Source organism: Ochotona princeps, chromosome 11, assembly GCF_030435755.1.
Source record: "Ochotona princeps isolate mOchPri1 chromosome 11, mOchPri1.hap1, whole genome shotgun sequence".
NCBI lineage: Eukaryota > Metazoa > Chordata > Mammalia > Lagomorpha > Ochotonidae > Ochotona > Ochotona princeps.
In genome coordinates this window covers 71,481,354-71,501,573 of record NC_080842.1, presented here as the reverse complement: position 1 = coordinate 71,501,573, position 20,220 = coordinate 71,481,354, and the positions used below count along the sequence as shown (strand labels likewise).

The 20,220-nt window shown below is 61.8% G+C and overlaps 2 protein-coding genes across 2 annotated transcripts in view; both read right to left on the bottom strand.

Annotated features, from left to right (window-relative positions):
* MAN2B2 (mannosidase alpha class 2B member 2) overlaps positions 1-2,910 on the bottom strand; it is a 133,889-nt gene extending 130,979 nt beyond the window's left edge. The window contains exon 1 of the mRNA XM_058670312.1: positions 2,907-2,910. The gene's annotated coding sequence lies outside the window, so the exon portion shown is untranslated. The remainder of the gene's footprint in view (positions 1-2,906) is intronic.
* Positions 481-15,796, bottom strand: WFS1 (wolframin ER transmembrane glycoprotein). The gene is made up of 8 exons (XM_058670311.1): positions 15,285-15,796; positions 14,935-15,174; positions 9,981-10,051; positions 8,551-8,695; positions 7,503-7,673; positions 7,155-7,235; positions 5,496-5,647; positions 481-2,684 (listed from the first exon to the last, which is right to left on the bottom strand). The coding sequence occupies exons 1-8, from the start codon at positions 15,670-15,672 to the stop codon at positions 894-896; spliced, it is 3,039 nt and encodes a 1,012-aa protein (XP_058526294.1). The 5' UTR covers positions 15,673-15,796; the 3' UTR covers positions 481-893.
* Between the last annotated feature and the right edge of the window lie 4,424 nt (positions 15,797-20,220).

Below are 20,220 nucleotides of genomic sequence, written 5' to 3'. Positions count from 1 at the left end.
GAAGTGCTCCGGGATCTGTTCCAACCTCAGCCTCGACTGTAGACTGAGCATCACAAATGCCGACCCCTCGAGCCCTTCCCATCTGGGCGGGATCATGACCTTCAGACAGCTGTGCCCATCTGGGCTTTCCGAGAAACGTATGTGTTTGGAAGACAGAGAGCATAGCGTTCGCATGCTGGCTTGTCCCTGGGTTCCTGTGACAGTTGGGGCCTGATATCACCACAGGTGCTGATGGAGCCCTCAGGCGCCCCAGGTCCCCGCACACCAGCTAGTGGGGAATCTGCCTGCAGCAGGGGCCCAGGCCCACCCTTACCAGGGAAGGACTCCCTACAGAGGCACATGCGGCTTCAGCATGGGATTTTATTCAGGCTCCCTCGGGGCCTGCCACTCTACTCTATGGCCCAGCACGTCTCAGCTTGCTGAGCGCTGCCTCCATGCCGGGGATTCAGACCCCTCCAGCAGCCCCTGGACAGGAGCGACACTCAGGCCCAGGAGAGCTACTTCTCATGGTCATGTGATGGGGCTCAGGCAGCTGGGCACCCTGTTCCTCCCAGGATGGGCAAACAGCTGCCCAGGCTTGGCAGGACTGCCCGAGTCCTCCACGCTGTGCTGCCCTCACACGGTCATGCTCTCAGCTTTCTCAGAAACAAACCTGACACAAAAGCAGAGCGCTGAGGGGGCACATCCTGCACAGGACACCCAAGGGAGTCCAGCACCGCCACGGGCCTGGCCTGGCAGCTCAGCTCCACCCGGCAAAGCGGAGGCCGAGGGAGGGGCAACTGTGTATGTGACCTGCAAGGACCCTGGGCACAGCCAGTGCAAAGGGCAGAAGGCAGTGAGTGCCATAGCAGGACTGCACACACGCACACGCACACACGCACGCTGGGGCACCCTCAGGCCGCCGACAGGAAGGGGAAGAAGAAGAAGTCAAAGGCGAACTTGAGGGCGCCGTGCACGGTGCTCCGCCAGTCGCGCTCCAGCTTGACGTGGCGCCCGGCTGGCGTCAGCTCGGCCATGCAGTTGAGGCAGCTGATGGCCTTGAGCTCGAACACGGGCCACTTGCTGCCCAGGCGGCCCTCGAGGATGGTGCTGAACTCGATGAGGCTGCCATGGCGCAGGCCGAGCAGCACGGCGCGGAACTCGCTGCTGGCGCGCAGCACGATGTCCTTCGTCACGTCGTCTTCCTCGTGGCCGCCGAACGGCATGCCCACGGTGATCTCGAACTTGTAGCGGTCGAACCTCTTGATGTGGCACGGATGCTTGGCCAGCTGCTTGAGGCGGCACAGCTCCTCCTCGGCAGTGGACGTGGTGCCGGGGCTGCAGGCAGGGTAGGCCTCGCCGTAGAGGCAGCGCATCCAGTCGCCGATGAAGAAGGGCAGCATGTTGATGGCCGACTCCGCGCTGTTGTCGATGTCCGTCACGCGCACGTACTTGTAGCGGCCGGTCCACGTGACGCGGTGGCCCTCCAGGTGGCTGCACAGGATCTGCGTGCGTGCCATGTTGGTCTCCTTCCAGGCCCGCGGGCCGCACAGGGCACTGTACTGCGGCCAGGTGAGTGTGGAGTTGTACACCTTCATGCCCTCCGAGCGGTACACATAGAACCAGCAGAAGAGTACGATGGCCGTGAGCCACACCAGGATGAGTTTGACCACGGAGCTGCGTGTCAGCGACTTGACCAGCTCCACCACCGAGAAGCGGGCCTGGGTCCACCAGCGGACCAGCAGGGGGACGCTGCACAGGGCCAGCGTGACCGCCACCTTGGTGAGCTCCAGGGACATGAACCAGCGAGCGAACTGCACCAGGCCCATCAGGGCCAGGCCGGCCACCAGCACAGGGAGTGCGAACAGGAAGAGCAGGTAGCCGATGGAGGCACGGACCAGCCCCAGGCCGGTGGACTCGAGCAGGAGGACCACGGTGAGCTCGCACCACATGAAGCACACCAGGTAGGGCACCAGGTAGCAGTAAGTGCCCTTGAAGCTGCGCAGCTGGGCCATGCGGAAGAAGAGGTACAGGAGGTAGACATAGAGCAGGCACGGGAGGCTGAGGTTGAGCACGACCAGGGGGCCCACGGGCACGGTGAAGAAGGTCTGGCCCAGCGCCTTCAGGTAGTGGCCGTCCACAGGCAGCGTGGGCACGAGGGACAGCAGCCCAGCAGCCACCTCGGTGAGCAGCGCCCGGCGTGTGTAGGGCTCGGCCGAGCTGCTCAGGCTCATGTAGCTGGTGACGGTGAAGAAGGCGGCAACCACGGCCAGCTCGGAGCAGGGGACGCAGTCCTTGCTGGCCACGGGGAAGGAGAAGATGACGAAGACGACCGAGAGCAGGAAGTGGGCGTAGGGCTCCAGGTGGTTCCACCCGAAGTTGCCCTCGGCCTGCTCCACATCCAGGTTGGGCTCGAAGCGCAGCAGCAGGTCGGTGAGCGTGCGGAAGTTCTCCCAGGCCTTGCTGTCCTGGAACACCTTGAGCGTGCAGATCACCATGGACACGAAGGACAGGTAGAAGACCACCAGCGGGATGAAGAAGGCGAAGAAGTCGATGGTGAGGTTGCTGATGATGAAGAAGAAGACCAGGGCGTTGATGTGGTGGGTGGGCACGATGGTGGACAGCCAGTGCATGCCGGCTTTGGAAGCCACGTCGATCAGGTATTCCTTGACCTCCATGATGACATGCAGTGGGTACTTCACCACCTGGGGAGGGCAGCGGGACTGCGTGGGGCTGGGCTGGCAGCAAGGGCACAGCGCCCACCACTCGGACCCTCCCTGCCACCACCCTCTGCCAGGGGGGTTCCTGTCTCCCCTGTGAGATCGGGAGCACCTGCAGGGACCCAGCTGGGTAGCTCTCATTTTGTTCCCTGCTCAGTTGCCCGGCTGGGAGCAGAGCCCGTGTCCCACTCCACCCGCTCGGCTGCCCGGCTGCGAGCAGAGCCCGTGCCCCGCTCCACCCGCTCGGCTGCCCGGCTGCGAGCAGAGCCCGTGCCCCGCTCCACCCGCTCGGCTGCCCGGCTGCGAGCAGAGCCCGTGCCCCGCTCCACCCGCTCGGCTGCCCGGCTGCGAGCAGAGCCCGTGTCCCGCTCCACCCGCTCGGCTGCCCGGCTGCGAGCAGAGCCCGTGTCCCACTCCGCTGCACCCCTTGCTGCCATGCCTCAGCTTCCCCATGTGCTGAGCAGTGGTCACCATGACAGGCCAGGCTGGGCTCTAAGGAGGGGCAGCTGGACAGTGCTTGGGATGGGACCCAGGACCACCATGCGCAGCAGTGTGTGGCCCATCTTTCCTGAACAGCCACCTCAAGTCTTGCTGGTGGCAGGAGACCTTGGCAACCAGAGCTTGCCACCCCCATGCTCACAGCACACACACACACACACACACCCTACAGACACCACCAAATGCACAGGCATATCCACTCCAGACTCAGATGTCCATACACACTCACAGGTGCATGTGCACTGAAATGCGCGCACGCACACACACACACACACTCACACTGCTTACAACAGACACATAACCTGATCCCCATACATGCCTGCACATACTCTATACTGCTTGCAAGACACATAACACTATACATGTACGCACCCGCTGTAATCCATACATGCACATACATACCCATAACCCCATACACGCACACACACTCCTGTAACCCCATACATGCACACACCTGTAACCCCATAAATGCACACACACCTGTAACCCCATAAGGCACACATGCCTGTAACCCATACATGCACACACCTTTAACCTCACACATGTACACACACCTGTAACCTCACACATGCACACACACATACTCTATGCTGCTTGTAACAGACACATAACCCCCCACACGGGTACCCTCAAAGCAGCCCTCCCTCCTCCAGCCTTGTGTCCACTCCTTAGCTGGCACCCAGGGCAAAGGTCAGAAGCAGCTGCTGGCAGTCACCACAGCAGAACATGAATACGGGTGACAGGGCGGGAGCAGCTGCACAGACGCAGGTGTGGAGGGTGAGCCTGCCATCCACTCCACCTGTCCGGGCAGCACCTGCGGAAGCCCCCAGCTTGCCAGGGCGCAGGGGAGGGGAGAGAGGGCGCAGCATAGAACGAAAACGGCGCCATGTGTGATGCCCGACTTCCTGCAGTGTGGCAGAGGAACCTGGCTGTGCAGACAGGAAGTGGCAGCTGGACACTCCATTGGGGACAGGGCAGGTGGGCATGTGCTCTGAATCTGCCCCGTGCAGGGCCAATGGTGACTGCCCCAGGATGTGGCCTCCTGCTCCAGAAGTCCTGGGAGTAAGGTCAGAGGAAGTGCAAGGTGGTGTCTGTACATACATGCCATCACACCAACAGCGTCCTTTCCTCTTGTCTGGGGCAGTCTGGTTTTGAAAACAATGGGGCTGGGCCAGGTTGGAATCAGGAACAGAAAACTCCTGTGTCTCCTCTGTGGGCACCTGGCACCAAGCACCAAGCACTGGTAGGCTTAGATCTGGAAGATCTTTTGTGGGGGCAGTATGGGCATGCATCCACCACCTCTCTCAGGAAACCTAAACTCTCTCCCCAGGACTTGCAGCCCTGGTATGGCACCAAACTCATAATGGTGCCCATAGGAGGTACCATTAGGGCTTAGGACATCAGCACCAGCCCCACTCCTGGGGTCCCAGCTTCCTGCTATGGGGATCACCACTCAGGACAGGCTTAGCCCTGAGAACCTGCAGAAGAGCCACCTGCTCGCTCCCTCGGTTCAGCTGCCTAGCCAATCTGGTTGCTCCCTGTCCCCAGCTCGCCCACTGCCACCGGACACTCCTTGGGCCTCCCCCTCAGCCGGCTCTGCCTCCGAGTCCCTCCTCCTGCTGCTCTCTCCTGCACACGGCCCTGCTCCGCCACTCCTGCTCCGAGCCATTCCACACCCAGTGCCACTCAGCTGACTTCCTGCTGCTAGCCTGCAGCTGACCCCGGGAGCCTGACTCACTCAGCCGCGCACACACACAGGGTCCACTTCCCTACTCTTATCCTTGGAGACCGGCCACCCATGGCTACGTGAACACGGCCCTAGCACCCATGGGGATGGGGCTGCTCTACCGACAGGCACGGACCCACTGAGTGCCAACTGGAGGCAACCTTGGGAGAGCTGCAGGGTCATACCCCACAGCGACTCCCCAAGTCCCAACCATATGGAAAGGAAACGGAGCATGGGTTGCATTCCTGGGTTTCCTGCTACTGCCTGCTCCTGCTGCCCACTCAGCTCACTTGCCTGGGTGTACCCATTCCCCGCACAGCCCATTCTCTCTAATCCAGGGTCAGCGGGAATACAGCAGCACTTGGCAGGGACAGGCTATGCCCCTAAGTGACACCTGGCTCTCGTCTTCCTCCTGCCACCCACACCATACCTGTGGGCAAACATCAGGGCCCGGGCCACCTCACGCCATGGTGCTGGCCAACGTCACCCTCACCCCGAGCTGGTGGCGCCCTGAGGACACCCCCCAGGGTCGGGCGGCCTGGGCGGCAGCACAGGCCCAGCCAGCAGCTCACCTTGAGGCGCAGGGGCAGGTCCTCGGGGCCCTTCCCCGCCAGCTCGTCGTCGTCCTCATCGTCACCCCGCAGGAAGAGGTCGGTAGGGAGGATCCCCTTTGCGTACTTCTTGGTGATTTCCACAAAGTCGTCCAGCGCAATGTAGTTCTTGGCTGAGGCACAAGAGAAAACAGTATGGCGTGCCCCAAAGGGCCAGTTCACCAGGACCAGACCCAAGGGGAGAGGTGACAGCAGCCTGGGGCCGGCTGAGACAAGCACCAGGAACTCGAGGGCAGACGGAGGGGCAAGGGACTGCAGGGCAGGGCAGGTTTGCCCACTGCTGGCCTCCAAGCCTGCCCCGGCCTTGGACACACGTAACTCCTCACGCCTTTAAGCCGGCTCTACCGTCAGGCATGGGACCCCCAGACTCCGCTGCACCCTCTGACACCCCACCCCTTGAGCCTTGTCCTGGCTGTTCACAGTACTGGGGACAGCTGCCCTCAAGTCCAGCCACTTGTTGAGGGCCTACTAAGTGCCCACTAAACCCTTCACCCCCATTCCCAGGGGCCTAACACGTACTCCTCTGTCCACCGTGACCCAAGGATGTTCTGTGTATATACCAACTCCTGCACCCACCATGACTCGCTGTAGACCTATTGCACATTAACCCCTCCATCCAGTATAACCACCAAAGGCCTATTCAACAAGCCTGGGGAACAGAACCAGTGAAGGCAGCGAAGGGCATGCCTTACACCAGGCTCCCCTGCTAGCAGCAGATAGACAGACAAGGGCAGGGTGCCAAGAGCTTCCCTCACACAGGGCTGGCCCTGAAGGGTTGTGCAACGTGAAAGCTGGCAGCGCCTCTCCCCCACAGGCAGAGAGCCTTCCCCCAGCTTCCTGTTCATGCTGAGCAGCCCGATCCCTCGTGGGTCCATCTAACAGCACGGGAGCCCACCCGTGCAGGTGAAGCCACGGTCAGGATGTGCAGCTGGGTGTGGAGGATGAAAGCCCAGTTCCTCAACCCGACATCTCAGTGGTGTCCCCCACGTGCTCTGCTCTCCACTCCCTGCCGGAACCACCCTGGGGGAGGCCCCCTCGCTGCTGGCTATGCCTCAAGCACTCTCCTGACCAAACCTGCACCTAACTCCTCGCCCTGCCCACTCACTCAGGTCCACGAGGGCAGTCCTTGCCTATCTTAGCCCAGCAGCAGGGAGGGTTCCGCTGCTGGCCTGGGATACCTGACTTAACACAGGGACCACTGGGCCTGTGCCCAGGAGGTGGGCAGGAAGTAGGAACGTGAAGGGTGGGCAGGTGCAGGGCTGGCAGGTGAGGGAAGGTGAGGGCAGGTGCAGTGCTGGCAGGTGTGGGCAGGTGCAGGGCTGGCAGGTGAGGGCAGGTGCAGTATTGGCAGGTGAGGGCAGGTGCAGTGCTGGCAGGTGTGGGCAGGTGTGGGCAGGTGCAGTGCTGGCAGGTGAGGGAAGGTGCAGTGCTGGCAGGTGAGGGAAGGTGAGGGCAGGTGCAGTATTGGCAGGTGTGGGCAGGTGCAGGGCTGGCAGGTGAGGGAAGGTGCAGTACTGGCACGTGAGGGAAGGTGTGGGCAGGTGCAGGGCTGGCAGGTGTGGGCAGGTGCAGGGCTGGCAGGTGAGGGCAGGTGCAGTGCTGGCAGGTGGCCATACTCACACTCACTGCTGACCAGGCGCTCCAGTACCCGCCGCTGCTTCTGCAGAGACTTGGGCACAGGCCCTGGCTGTGCCCCTCCATCTGCAAGGCGGAGCAGACTGCAAGTCAGGGCAGGCTGACTGTTCACGGAGCCCGCAGCCCACCAGGCACAGGTCCCAGGGCCCCCTCATGGCCCTCAGACAGCATCCCTTGGGCGACAGACCCGGCCTTCCCAGGACACTGGCCACCTGGGACACCACAGGAGGTGAGGCCAGGCCCGGCTGCCCCTGCCTGCCCATCCAAGGGCAGGTTTTGGGGTTTACGCGACGTCCGTGCACCGCCCCCTCCAGCCTGAGGTCGCGCACACACCATGCTCGTTGACTTGGCCCACGTTCTCCAGCAGCTCCGACACAGCCACCTGCTTCTTCTTCTTAGGGTTGAGCTTCCAGTACATGACCAGGGCGGCCTTGCGCACGGCCCGCTCCAGGTCTGTCTCGGAGGACAACTGCTTCACCTCCTGCTCGTTCTCCGACGTGATGCCTGGGAGACGGGGTCAGGTGGGCTCAGGCCGGAGGGGCAGCTCAGGCCTCGCCCCAGCCCCTGGAGCCAGCACAGCCACTCCAAGGGGGATGAGGACAGTGACTCGGGGGATAGGTCTGCTGGCTACCTTGGGGCAACTGGGCAGAACAGACATGGGAACATAACGGCATCTGGCCAGGCTTCCGCAGGTGTGGTGCAGCTGACGCCCACCCAGTGCCCACTATGTGCAGGGCTAAGGCCTTTCCTGGCTACTTCCTGCCCCATCACCCCTGCTATACCCCCGGGGCAGGTCCTGCTGCCCCGTGCTGCCTGTGTAGAAACAGGCAGAGCAGGCCAGGGTCGGAGAGGCGGTACTATCTCCCTGGGTCAGTGTCACTAGAGTGCCTGGCCTGGGCGCGAGGGCACGTACCCACCCCTGCTCTGCAATCCTTCCCGGGAGAAGGCCCCTCCAGGGCAGTGGAGACCCACATCAGATCTTTCCCAGGAAGACAGGCCCCAGTTCAGGCATCCAGTGAGCAGGTCCCATGTCCATACCCCTTCCTCCTTCAGACCTAGCAGCCTCTCCCGGGAGGGCAGGGCCCTGATAAGCGCAGTGTGCGGCTCTAACACTGTGAAGCCACCCACCCCACGCAGCTCCAGTTGGAACCAGAAACCAAGGGAAGAAAGTCATCATTAGCCCCCATGCACAGACACCCGTCACAAACCAAAGTGACAGGGTGGCTCCGAGTTCCAGAAACACCTGAAGCCCCTGGGGAGTGGACAGACACGGCATGAGACAGGGCTGGGCTGCACAAGGCGAGCTGGCTGCATGGTGTCAAAGCATGTCATGTCACAGGCAGCACCCCTGGTACCTGTCCCACCCCCGCTCACCACCCACCTCTCCTGTCGGCCAGGCACCGCCGAAGCAGCTTCACGGCCTCCCGCCGGCCCTGCTTGGCGGCAAGGATGAGCCAGGACACGGCTGTACAGTTATTGAGCTCCTCGTCGGCATTGTGGGCTAAGCGCAGGTAATGCTTCCCAACCTGCAGGAAGACATGGTGGCCTCAGTCGTCCGGGGCCCCGCATGGCGCGGTACATGGGGGCCTTGGTCCTCCACAGCCCCGCTTGGCCACCCCTCCCAGGGAGGAGACAGCAGGCTCTGCACTGTAGGATGGGCCTTGGTCCTCCACGGCCTGCACGTCCACCCCTCCCAGGGAGGAGACAGCAGGCTCTGCACCCTAAGGTACATGGGGGCCTTGGTCCTCCATGGCCCCGCACGGCCACCCCTCCCAGGGAGGAGATGGCAGGCTCTTTGCTTCCTTTGAATCCTGCCTCCCGACAGCCTGAGGCACACTGACAGTGGCTGGTGACTCAGGACCGTGCCTCTCAGGAAGGGGACCCCAAAAGTCAGGGCTGGGGAGAGGCCAGCTGGCAGGGGGTCAGCGCTGGCCCGCGACATGACCATAGACAACCATGGATACACTGTCCATGGCTGCTTCTGTGTACCCTATACGGACAGGGCCATGCATGGCTCAGAACACCTGCAACAGCCAAGACACAGCCCAACACGCCCACTTTCCAGATGGACAGAGAAGCCCGGGGCACTGACAGGAGACCTTGCCCAGCACACCACGGCTGGTTGGGATAAGCGGTCCACTTACGATTTTTCCTTAGAGAGAACTCCCCCCTGGTGACCACAGTCACCTACTCAGGCCCTCCCTGGCCCTTAACCAGGGACAGTGCGGAGCTCATCAGCCACTGCTCAAGGCGTATCTCACCACCTCTCCAGGAAGTACGGCAGGGAGCCCTCCCCCAGGGCTGGCCAGGCTGGCAGAGAAGGCAGCTGCTGGCAGCCCAGGCCCTGACTCAGATGAGGTACCCCCACCCTTGTACTCAGCTTGCCCACCTAGCCCTCCCCGTCCATGGGGTCCCGAGTCTCTCCTGAGCTACCCCAGGCGTGGCCATGTGGCTCACTCCCACATTCCAGCACAGGCACACGGTCCTGGCAGACGCTAGAGTCAGTCACAGCCCTGACAGCCCGTTAGCTGGTGGCTGACTGTACCCCACCACTGAGTGAGCCCCTGACAGCCCGTTAGCTGGTGGCTGACTGTACCCCACCACTGAGTGAGCCCCCCGGGCCAGAGGAATGCCACACAAGGAGCTGTGAGAGCAGAGAGGAAAGAGGGGCGGAGTCAAGGTGGGCATCCCAGAGGAACTGTGCATCCCAGGGAGCGGCTGGGAGGAGGTCACAGCCAACAGGTAGACCAGCGTGGAGCTCTGTGCGAGTGGCTGGAGCCACAGTCACAATGTCCCGTGTCCTGAACTCACCTCTGCCTGCGCCTTGGGGTCCCCGGCCTTGGCTTTCTCCAGGACTTCTTCGAACGGCATCTCTGTGTCTCCTGTCACAGGAAAGGGGGGTGATGGGAGGTCACAAAGCGGGTCCTTGGCAACCAGCAGAGCAGAGGGGCAGCAGGCAGCTAGCAGAGCCCAGGGAGCTCCAGGCAGCCCTCGGTCTGGGTACAGCCCTTGGTCTGGGTACAGCCCCCTAGGGGGATCTCAACACAGCTGGGGCTCATAGAGGTGAGGACGGTGAATGGGGAGAGTGGGTGCAGACTTGAACCCCACCGTTGCCCTGGGCCCTAACTAGAGTTCCAAAAAGATCCTGGGGCTCTGGTCTGCAAGCCCCTGAGCTGAGAGCAAATGATGCCAGGACCCCAATGGACCACAAGCCCATGTCCTCAGTACTGTGTCAATGACAGACATATTTTCTGGTGGTCAGAACCAAGGACATGAACTGTCCACTTGACCATGACCATCTGGGTTCATCTGCGTGGCCATGGTGGACAGGCACTTCTCTCCGCCAGACGCAGGACCAGAAGTTCTAGGTCAGGATGCCAGCGGCTCCTGTGTCTGCCGAGCTCGGGGGCCTCTCATTGCGTCCTCACCAGGGATCTGGCTGGGGTCTCTCTTCTAAGGACACTGTTCCCCATTTTGCCCTTGTGTGCTCCTGAGGTGCTGGTCTCTAACACCGTGGCATTGAGGCAGGACCACAGTCATGGGCTGAATGACACAGCCATGGACAGTGCCCATGGCTCATGGACCCCGCAGAGGAGACACGCTCAGGTCATGTGCTACACAGCGCTGTGAGTGGCCTCTTGTGAGGTCACCTCCCCCGCACAGTTCTTCAGAGGGCTGGCAGGCCACGGCACACACACCAGTGTGGCTGGTGCTCGATCGTCTCCTGGAATTTCCTGTTGACGAGACATGGAGCTTCTAGAGAATCAACGGCACCCAGGCCCTGCGTCCAGGCGGCTGACCTCCACGGGCCGGCCCCGTCTACACCCTACCTTGCCCACTGCTCCTCAGCAGGGGTCAGACATCACACAAGGACACACGGGGCACCACCTGCTGCTTGGTGGGTACAGCGCAGACAAACAGGCTCCCCCAATGTTTGTGGCAAGAAGGTGAGTACGGGGACATGGTGCCTGGTCCCCGTAGGGAATGACACCTGGGGCCCTGTCCTCCCCACTCGACCACAGCAGCCCACCCAAAATCAGCTTCCAGGGCAGGCAGCACATGGGGCCACAGGGAGAGGGACTGGAAGGTCCTGGCAGGACCTCCCAGGAAGGCACAGGCCCCAGGTCCGGGGCACTGCCCCCCACCCATCAGGCCCTGGGGATGCTGCTCCAAGATGGCTACAGGGCCCAGCCAACAGCTCCTGCCCCTGCCCGAGGGGCCCCAGGCCCACACGCATGCTGTGCCCTCCAGGCCAGCCTCCCTGCCGCCCTTGCTTTGCCCCCTGGCTGCAGGCTCAGCACAGGCATAAGCATGCCCAGAAGTGCCAGACACGTGGAACCCATAAGCTCCCAGGATGGCCCTCCTCGGGGGCCTGTGTGTGTCCAGAGAGACCGTGACCCGACAGTGGGGTATCAGGTAACCACGCATGAACCACGTCACCTCTGTGGGCACAGCCTGTGAGAAAGCCAGCTGCCTCTCACCAAATGCCAAGTCCAGTGACGTTCTTTCCCCTGCCTAGCTCCTAGCTCTCTGAGCTGACCCTGGGACCTTTGTTTCTCCCAGATACTGGACTTGCCACCCTTGAGTTGACTTGGAAACAGAAAATGCATGTACCTACGGGCTGGAAGGACTCTCCCATCCCGTGATGAATTTGGCACAGACACTGTTCACAGACTGACACTGGAGAGGTGCCACACGGGCTGGGGAGGAGACACACAGCACCTCCCTCAGGCCCCAGCTTCTGTTCTGCACAGGCAAAACTCAGGGTCAACGATGTCCCCTCCAGAAGCCAGTGGAGACGGTGGGACAGCCAAGGGCCACCACAAGCGTACCCACCCCCACGCCTTGCCTCTGCCAGCCCTGGCACCCAGGGGCCTGCCTCGGGAATCCCCCACTCGGTCTCAGGGTGGGATGGGGCGGGTGGGGGGCTGGAGCCCCACTCAGCAGATGCTCAGCACACACTCCACATGTGCTGTCTGTGGCCAGCACACGGTCAGCACATGCCGGCCACGAAGAGAAGCCTGCTTTACCTGGCTCACCCCAGCAGGCCAGCCTCCGCAGGCGGCAGTGCGCCCCAGGCCCTGCAGGACCGTGGGCTGTAGCAGAGCCAGCTGCCCTGCCAACTGTGGCGCCCTGAGAGGCAGTGCTGGACCTAGCCTTCACCCCCAGCACTGCATGCAACAGGTTCTCAGGCCCCTGTGGGAGGTGGGCTACAGACTGAGTGTGGGGGTTTCAGCTGGTGTGTGTGTGTCTGTGTGTATCTGTGTATATGTGGGTGTCTGTGTGTATCTGTGTGTATATCTGTGTGTGTGTATCTGTGTGTGTGTACGTGTACTGTGTATATGTGTATGTCTATGTGTAGGTCTCTGTACGTGCGTGTGTCTATGTCTGTGTGTATGTGTTTGTGCCCCTGTGTCTGTATGTGTGTATCCGTGTATATGTGTGTGTCTGTGTGTATATGTGCCTGTGTGTGTATCCGTGTATATGTGTGTGTCTGTGTGTAGGTCTCCCTGCACGTGCGTGCGTCTGTATGTCTGTGTGTGTGTGTGTGTGCGCGCTGAGCTAACAGGTCCCCTGGGGCTGAAGGCAGGACTGCAGCTTACAATGACAGGACCCTCACCACCCGCTGCGAGGAAGGGCCTCCCTTGCCCGTGGCTCTGACCAGGAGGAGCGGTCCGGGCAGGTGCGAGAATCAAGCCCCCCGACCCAGTAGGGTGCTCCCTTCTACCCAGGATCCCTATGACCCTTGACTCTTGGGGTCCTGGGACCCCTCAGGTGTCACCACCTTCTCTGTCTGCCCCCAAGGGCCACCTGAGCTTCCAAGTGCAGTCCCAGCTCTGCAGTGTTGCCCAGGTGGCTGGTGTGTGCCAGGACCACAAAGTGGCAGAGCTTGGAGTTCCAGCTCAGAAACCTTTCTGAGGCAGCTAGAGACGGGGCACCCTGAGGCAACTCTGTTCTTATTTCCAAGGACATGGGCCAAGGGGCAGCTCAGTGCTTCCTCCAGGAAGCCCTCCAGGGACACAGTCACTTCTTTCCTCCTGCTCCCCTGCTTGGACCCCTTATCCAAGACAGCCCTGAGTCTTCGTCCTCCAACGCCAGGGCCTGAGTAGACGCCCCCTTGGGACCAGGCCTGCAGCACGAGGATCCCTGAGCTCATGAGTCCGGGGCACCTACTTCACCCCCCATTCTCTCTGTTCTTGGGGTGGCCGCAGTGCCCGAGGCCAGGACCGGTGGGCTGTGTGGGCTACTGCAGTGAAAGGCCTGCCAGGCACCCAGCTTGGGATCAGGGGCCACCGTATTCATACCTGCCCTGCTCCTCAGGGGTAGCGTATCTGATGTCTGTGTCTGACACTCAGGCTACCTGCGGGAGCCAGGGGAGCCTGCCCGGCTAGCCAACCCACCTAAACAGCTATTCCCATGGCTACTCAGGCCCCGCCCTCCCCACATCCCCTGGGCCCTGCAGGTGGGGTCTGCTTGTCCCCTGTCGGACTGGGGCCCAGTGACCAGGAGACAGCACACAGCATCCCAGCTGTGCGGCCAGCAGGCCCTGCTCACTCTCTATCACACCTCCTCATTCCTGGGCGGAAACCACAAACGAAACCACATCTGCTTCCTGGCTCCACGTATCTCAGTGGCCGGTGGATCTGCACTACAGATTGAAGCCCGGCCTCGCCAGCCAAGTGCAGAGGAAGGAGGCGCTCCTTCAGGAGACACAAAGGCCCGCAGTTGGGGTGTGTTGGCAACGGTTAAGGGGGCTTGCCCAGTGACATCTGACCAGGAGGACTCGGCCCCTTCAACCAGAGCTCGCAAGCCCTGCTCTGCAGAGAGGCTGAGGGCACGAGACAGGCTGCTCAGGACACTCATTGCCTCAACCCTTGGACTCTGCACCTTGAGGTTGGCACATGTCAGGTGCACACGGCACGGGCTCAGGCCTCTGCATGGACAGGAGAGCCACACTGGGCTGGGCCAAGCTGGGCTAGGCTAGGTTGGGCCGGGCTGGGCCAGGGTGGGTTGGACCAGGCTAGCTGGGCCAGGCCGGGCTGGGTTGGTCTGGCTGCCCTGGGCAGCTGTGGTGGGAGGACAGGGCCAGGAGGGGAGCTGGCACAGGTTGAGTTTTCTGCTTCCCTCCTACCCCAACACCTGGGGGAACAAGGAAGCCATGCCCTCCCCAGCCTATGAGCAATGAGGGAGTCCCAGGACACCTGAGGTGGTGTACAGGAACAAAGTCCCCCAGTTGCAGGGTGCCTGTGTGACCACGTGCACGCATATGTGAGCATGTGCCAGGCTGCAACGGAACACATCTGTCTGCATGGGTCAAGATCCGAAAACGCAAGAGGCAGGAGGACCTCCACAGGCAGAGACAGACATGGCACATCTGGGGCAGAGGCGCCCACGAGAGCGAAGCGCAGGGGAAGCAGACTAACTGGAGAAGCCAGACAGCACGGTGGCAGCGTGCAGGGAAGGAGGGCAATGACCCCTGAGGAGATGGGGCTTTCAACAAACGTCCCCAGAGCCCCGAGATCTTCCCTGCAGCCTCTCTGGCCTGGTCTCCCCCTCGGCCCCTGTAACTGAGCCCCCCCCACAGATGGAGGCCAAATGCAGCGGGTGGCCCTACGGGTGATGACAGGGCTCTCAGTGGAGCAGCAGAACCTGCAATGCCCGTGGGGGGATCCTTCCAATTTCCAGGGTCACACACCCACCCCACCTTCACGCCCCAGCCCTGGCCTGGCTGAGCCCACTGGGCTTTCTAGCCCTGCCCCCTTACCTGTCCCATCCATTCCTTCTCTGCTCCTGGAGCGTGAGGCTTGTGGCTTGGCAGCAGCAGCCGCATCTCCAACACCTGCTCCAGGGTTGCTCTGGGCCCCTGGGGCTAGGGGTGCCTCGCCCCCCTCCTGTTCCACTGAGGAAGGGGTGGCGTTGAGCCAAGAGCGGGCACGGGGCTGTGGTGCAGTTGGAGGCTGTGGGCCGGAGGGGCTTGGAGCACAAGTGCCAGGGTCCATGCTGCCTGCAAGAAAAGCCATGGTCAGACACATGCCAGGTGCCCAAATCAGCCTGCCCAAGCTTCCAGCCTGGGGTAAGCGGCAGCAGAGGGTACACATGGGAGACCTCATTCACCTGCCCACTGCCCCTCCAGGTCAGCCTCCATCACAGACACCCACTCAAGGTCAAGTGGTTCCACAGCAACTGTGAGCCCGCCACACTGGTGGCTGCATGTACCTCGTCTGAGCAGCTCACTGAGACATCCACCCAGAACTGAGTGGGGCCGGGCGTGGGGGCTCCCGCACACCTTGTCCCCTCTTGGCAGTAAAAGGGGTGATCTGAAAGCTGTGACCAAGTGATAGCTCTTGAAAGGACCATCCTGGATCAGAGCAGCCTGAATCCAATGATCAGTGTCCTTATATGAGGAGACAGACAGATGGGACGAGGCTGAGCGACCACGGACCCAGGGACACCACGGCCTGGAGGGGCAGGAGCGCCTACAGAAGGGACCAGCCCTGCCCATGCCCTGAGCTCCTCCTGCTGGCTAGGACACAGAGAATACATCTCTGAGTTTTAATGACAAGCGGTCTCGGGCAACTCAACCCCAGCTCAAAGTCGAACAAAACGAGAGGCCAAGGACGCAACCGCTGGGGCCGGATGCAGAACCAGACTGGCTCCAAAGCCTTCCACACCAGGCTCTACAGCAGGACAAAGTCATGCAGCTTGACCCCAGACACTGACCCATGCAGCAACAAACCGACGCTCATGGGGCAAAGTGAACCACGAGAGATTTAGAGATGCATGTTCTAGGACAGCGAAAAAGGCCGCGCTGGCCCAAAAAGGGGCTGAGACACGGAGGGGCTTCAGGGGTTTCCCAAATGGAGAGCATACTGTGCAGGGCCCAGGGAGGTTCCCCAGAGTCCCAAATGACGCCCCACTGCAATCACACGGCCACATCAGGCATAGAGCAGGGAGAGACCAGTCAGTTGGAAACCAGCCCTTACCAGCCAAAGCCTTGGCTCTGTGCCTTCTAGCCAGGAGGTCCCAGCAGCCTATGTCTCCCTCAGTGTCCGCACCAATAATGGGGGTGAGCAACCCCACCACTCAGTGCAACTGGGAGGGACTGGTGAGACCAGGGCCTGTGACCTGCATGAGGGAGACAGAGGCCCGGGGATCTCTGAACCCAGGCCCCAGCATGGAGCTGGCCCCGCCAGATATCCAGTGGACGTTTCTGGAAAACATTAGTCACAGGAAGAGCCCCAGGCCCCTGTGCCTGTCTCCCAGGATGACAAGGCCCCTTCTGCTCCACCCCCAGCTCTGGAAGGACCCTAGAAATGGGATCTGGGCCCACCACAGAACTTGGGGTGTTCCTGTCTGCATGCTCCTCATTCTCAAACAGCCCCTGTGCAGGTCAGAAGCAGGCCCACGCCTCATACCCTGCTTGGGCAGAAAACTTATAAAACAGCAGGTACATTCAGGTTGTGGCCAGCCCACTACACACTGCACAATCCACATTACGGTCAAAACAGGACCATCTGAAGCAAACCCCCAGGTTAGGAAAGCCGCACCAACATGGAAGGATTCCTTTGCGGGCTTCCTGGAGAACGGCCAAGCCCAGTCTGGGGGCTTGGCCATGGGGATTACAAGATCACAGATGCCCTGGCGGGAGGCCCTGCCTGCACGGAGGCCCCGAGGACCCAGAGGCAGCAGCTCCTGCATCCCAGGGCACACAGGGCTACCTGAACAGGGCAGGGGGCCTGGGAAGGGGTGCTCCCCGGGAACTGACCCAGCCCCTCAGTGTCTGGATACAGAACCAGAGCCTGTCCACCCCTGGACCCATGCATGCGGGCAGGAGTGGGGCCGGTCTGCGCAATGGCCAGAGCTGGGGCTTGGAGCCGATGCTGGGTAAGACCCAGAAGAGCTGAGAGCCAGCATTCTTTCCCCGTGAGCACAAGGCATATTTTTATCCCATTAGAACACAAACCCCAGCACCCAAGAGCTCAGCCTGAGGGCCACCACCCCCAGTCTGCAGAGCCCAGGCAGCAGCCACTGAGCTGGGACGTGGAAGATGGCGCATGGCCTTCTGCCCAGCACGTTCCAGCCCTGGCAGACACTCATCACTGTGTTGAAGGATCTCCTGACACACAACCCCGTTACCACCACAGGTCTATGGTGGTTGACCTGGGCCTCCACCTGCAGCAGCCTGGCCCTGGGGCATCACCAGGAACATCACAGCAGCATCTGGAGAGTGATCAGTGAGAAAACATACAGCCCTTCTGCTTCATCTCTGACATAAATATTTAAAGACAACAAAATGCCCAGTGTGATGAAGCAACATTTAAAGCAGCCCAGGACACCCTGCAGGGTGTGGATAGGGTGGGAGGTAAATTCCTGAGAGAGAGAGTAAAACTGCTTCCGGGAGACCTGCCACTGGACAAACACTGCAGGCGGCTTCCCTGCTTTCTTAAAAAACAAAACAGAACAAAACAAAAGCAGCTTCCCTAATTGCCATGTGTAATACCTTTAGAATTACGGTAAAATGTCGGTTGACACTCCATCTATGATGGAGTCCTGAGTAAGCAAGGCCGGGTAGGTCCCAGGCCTGGAATGTCCATTCTGGCCTGGCCCGACCCAGCCCCGGACACACGGCTGTTCCTCAAGGCAAGGGCAGGGAGCCCTTGGTGGCTCCCAGGGGCCTATTTTTGCCCAGAGTATTGAGGGCCAAACTAAGGAACATTCCAGCTCCGCCCACCGTGGTAAGTCCACAGCAAGAGGCGGGTGGGAACCGGCCAGCGCCCAGGCTGTAGTCAGCTAAGCCCACCACTCATCAGACACCTGGCTCTGGGCCTGGCCCGCACCGGCCAGCGGGCATGGCCTGAGGGCCAAGCTGGGCCCCCCACCATGCTGGGCCTCCCCCACCCCACAGGCCTCAGCCTGGCCAGGATACCAGGGGTGACCCTGGGGAGGGGCAGGAAGGGGTGTGGGCAGTTTAGGCCTAAGGCTGCGGTGTGAGCCCTGGGAAGAGGACCAGAGGGGCCAGCTGAGAGCAGGGCAACTCCCCACTGAGGGTCGAGGGCAGGTGCCCACCGAGGGCCCAAGGACATGCCATGCTCAGAAGATGGCCCTGGCCCATGGAGCAGATGTGGTGGTCTAAGAATCACCTGAGGGGTGTACGCTTTGTACAGGTGCAGTGGGTTGGGCCAAGGCTTGGGACACACGTCCCCTGTAAGAGCACCGGCCACTCTGCTTCAGAGCCAGCTGCCTCCTGGGAGGCAGTGTGCTCCGGTGCTCAGGTCCCTGCCACTCACTGGAACCCTGGGCTGCTTGGGGAGTGAACCAGCAGCTGGAACACCCAACTGTGTGTGGCCGGGGAAGCAGCAGCAGGGCACGAGGCCGGCCCTATGAAAACGTCACCTCCTGAGGTCTCATGGAGGCCACCAGCAGTGGGACTTAAAAGCCCACAATTCCACCTAATACAGCCCGGCTCCCAGGCACGGGTAGGCGTCTGGGGTTCACTGCACACTGCAGGGCCCTAAAGCCTCTCCATCTACCTCTGAGCTGAGTGGGGAGCCCTCCCAAACTCCCCTGGGACAGGCCAGAGATGGGGTCTTGTAGCCTGGCCCGAATGGGGAGCCCCTCTGTGCTGTTCTCCTCCAGAGACAAGGCAAGAAAGGGATCTCCTGGCTGATTCTTCCTGCTTCTGAAGAGGGAGAGAAAGAAAGATCTGGTATGTAGGTCCCGGCACGATAGTGTAATGGTTAAGGTCCTCGCCTTACATGTGCCAGGATCCCATAGGGGCGCCGGTTCTAATCCCGGCTGCTCCACTTCCCATCCAGCTCCCTGCTTGTGGCCTGGGAAAGCAGTGGAGGACGGCCCAAGGCCTTGGGACCCTGTACCCACGTGGGAGATCCGGAAAGAAGTCCTGGTTCCTGGCTTTGGATCGGCGCAGCACCGGTAGTTGCAGCCACTTGGGAAGTTAATCATTGGACAGAAGACCTCTCTGTCTATTCTATTCTCTCTGTAATCTGCCTTTCCAATAAAATAAAATAAATCTGAAAAAAAAGAAAAGATCTGGAATGTAAAAAATTTCTCTGAATCCCAGGAGAGGCACATAGGGATGCCCGGACGGGGTGTGGGCAGGGTACACGGAGCAGCCCCATGGGTACCGAGTGATGGAGCCTGGCAAGAGAGGCGGATCTGGACAAACGGTAAACCCCTGGGCCAAATGCCAGGGCAAACTGTCCAAGGAGGGGAGGCAGGGCTGGAGGTGGACAGAGCCCTCACCCCAGGGTGTGCCCGCAGCACTGCCTCTGACGCCCAGCAGACAGCCACCTCCCAGCCCTGTAGCTACCTCAAAGAGGCTGTTCTGGGACCTGCACCTGCCGGATTCCCGCACAACCACACGGTGGGGTGGGAGGACCGAGCTCACGCCCCAACGGGGCGGGCTCAGCTGCGTGGAAAGCGTCCACCATCCATCAGAGCGGCCCCCACCTTCAGCCCGGCCCACTGCAGCAAGCAGGGGGGCCCCCAAGCCGCCGGTCCTCCTTTTTGTTCCAGGAGGGTCCCGGAGCTGGAAAGGTGTTGCTCCTCCGCCTAAGCAGGTTGTGGGGTGAGGGGAGTGCGGGGTCAGCCTGAACCCCGATCCGCACTAACACCGGGGGCCACCCATCGACGCACTTGGCGTCCGGTCCTCCGCCGGTTCAGAGCGGTAAACTGAGGCAGGGGGCGCCCGGGGACTCTCCCCAGACCGCTGCCCACGGCCGCCACGGCCGCCACTGCCTGGCCCGCAGTACTCACCCGCGCGGCGCCCTCGGGCCTCCCAGCCCACCGCAACGCTGGCCGAGAGCGGCCTGAGGAGCTGCCGGGCCGAGCGCTCGGCGCGCACTGAGGCGGGCGCGGACGAGAGTGGCCTTGGCGCCCGGGGGCGGGACGGGGGCGGGACGGGGGCGGGGCCGCGGCCGCGGCCGCGGCCGCCCTCCACTCCCGGCGCGGCGTCGGGGAGGCGGCCCGCCGAGTGGCCGCTGCGCCCGCCAATCGGCACACGCCTCCGCCAATCACGGCGCGCCTCGCC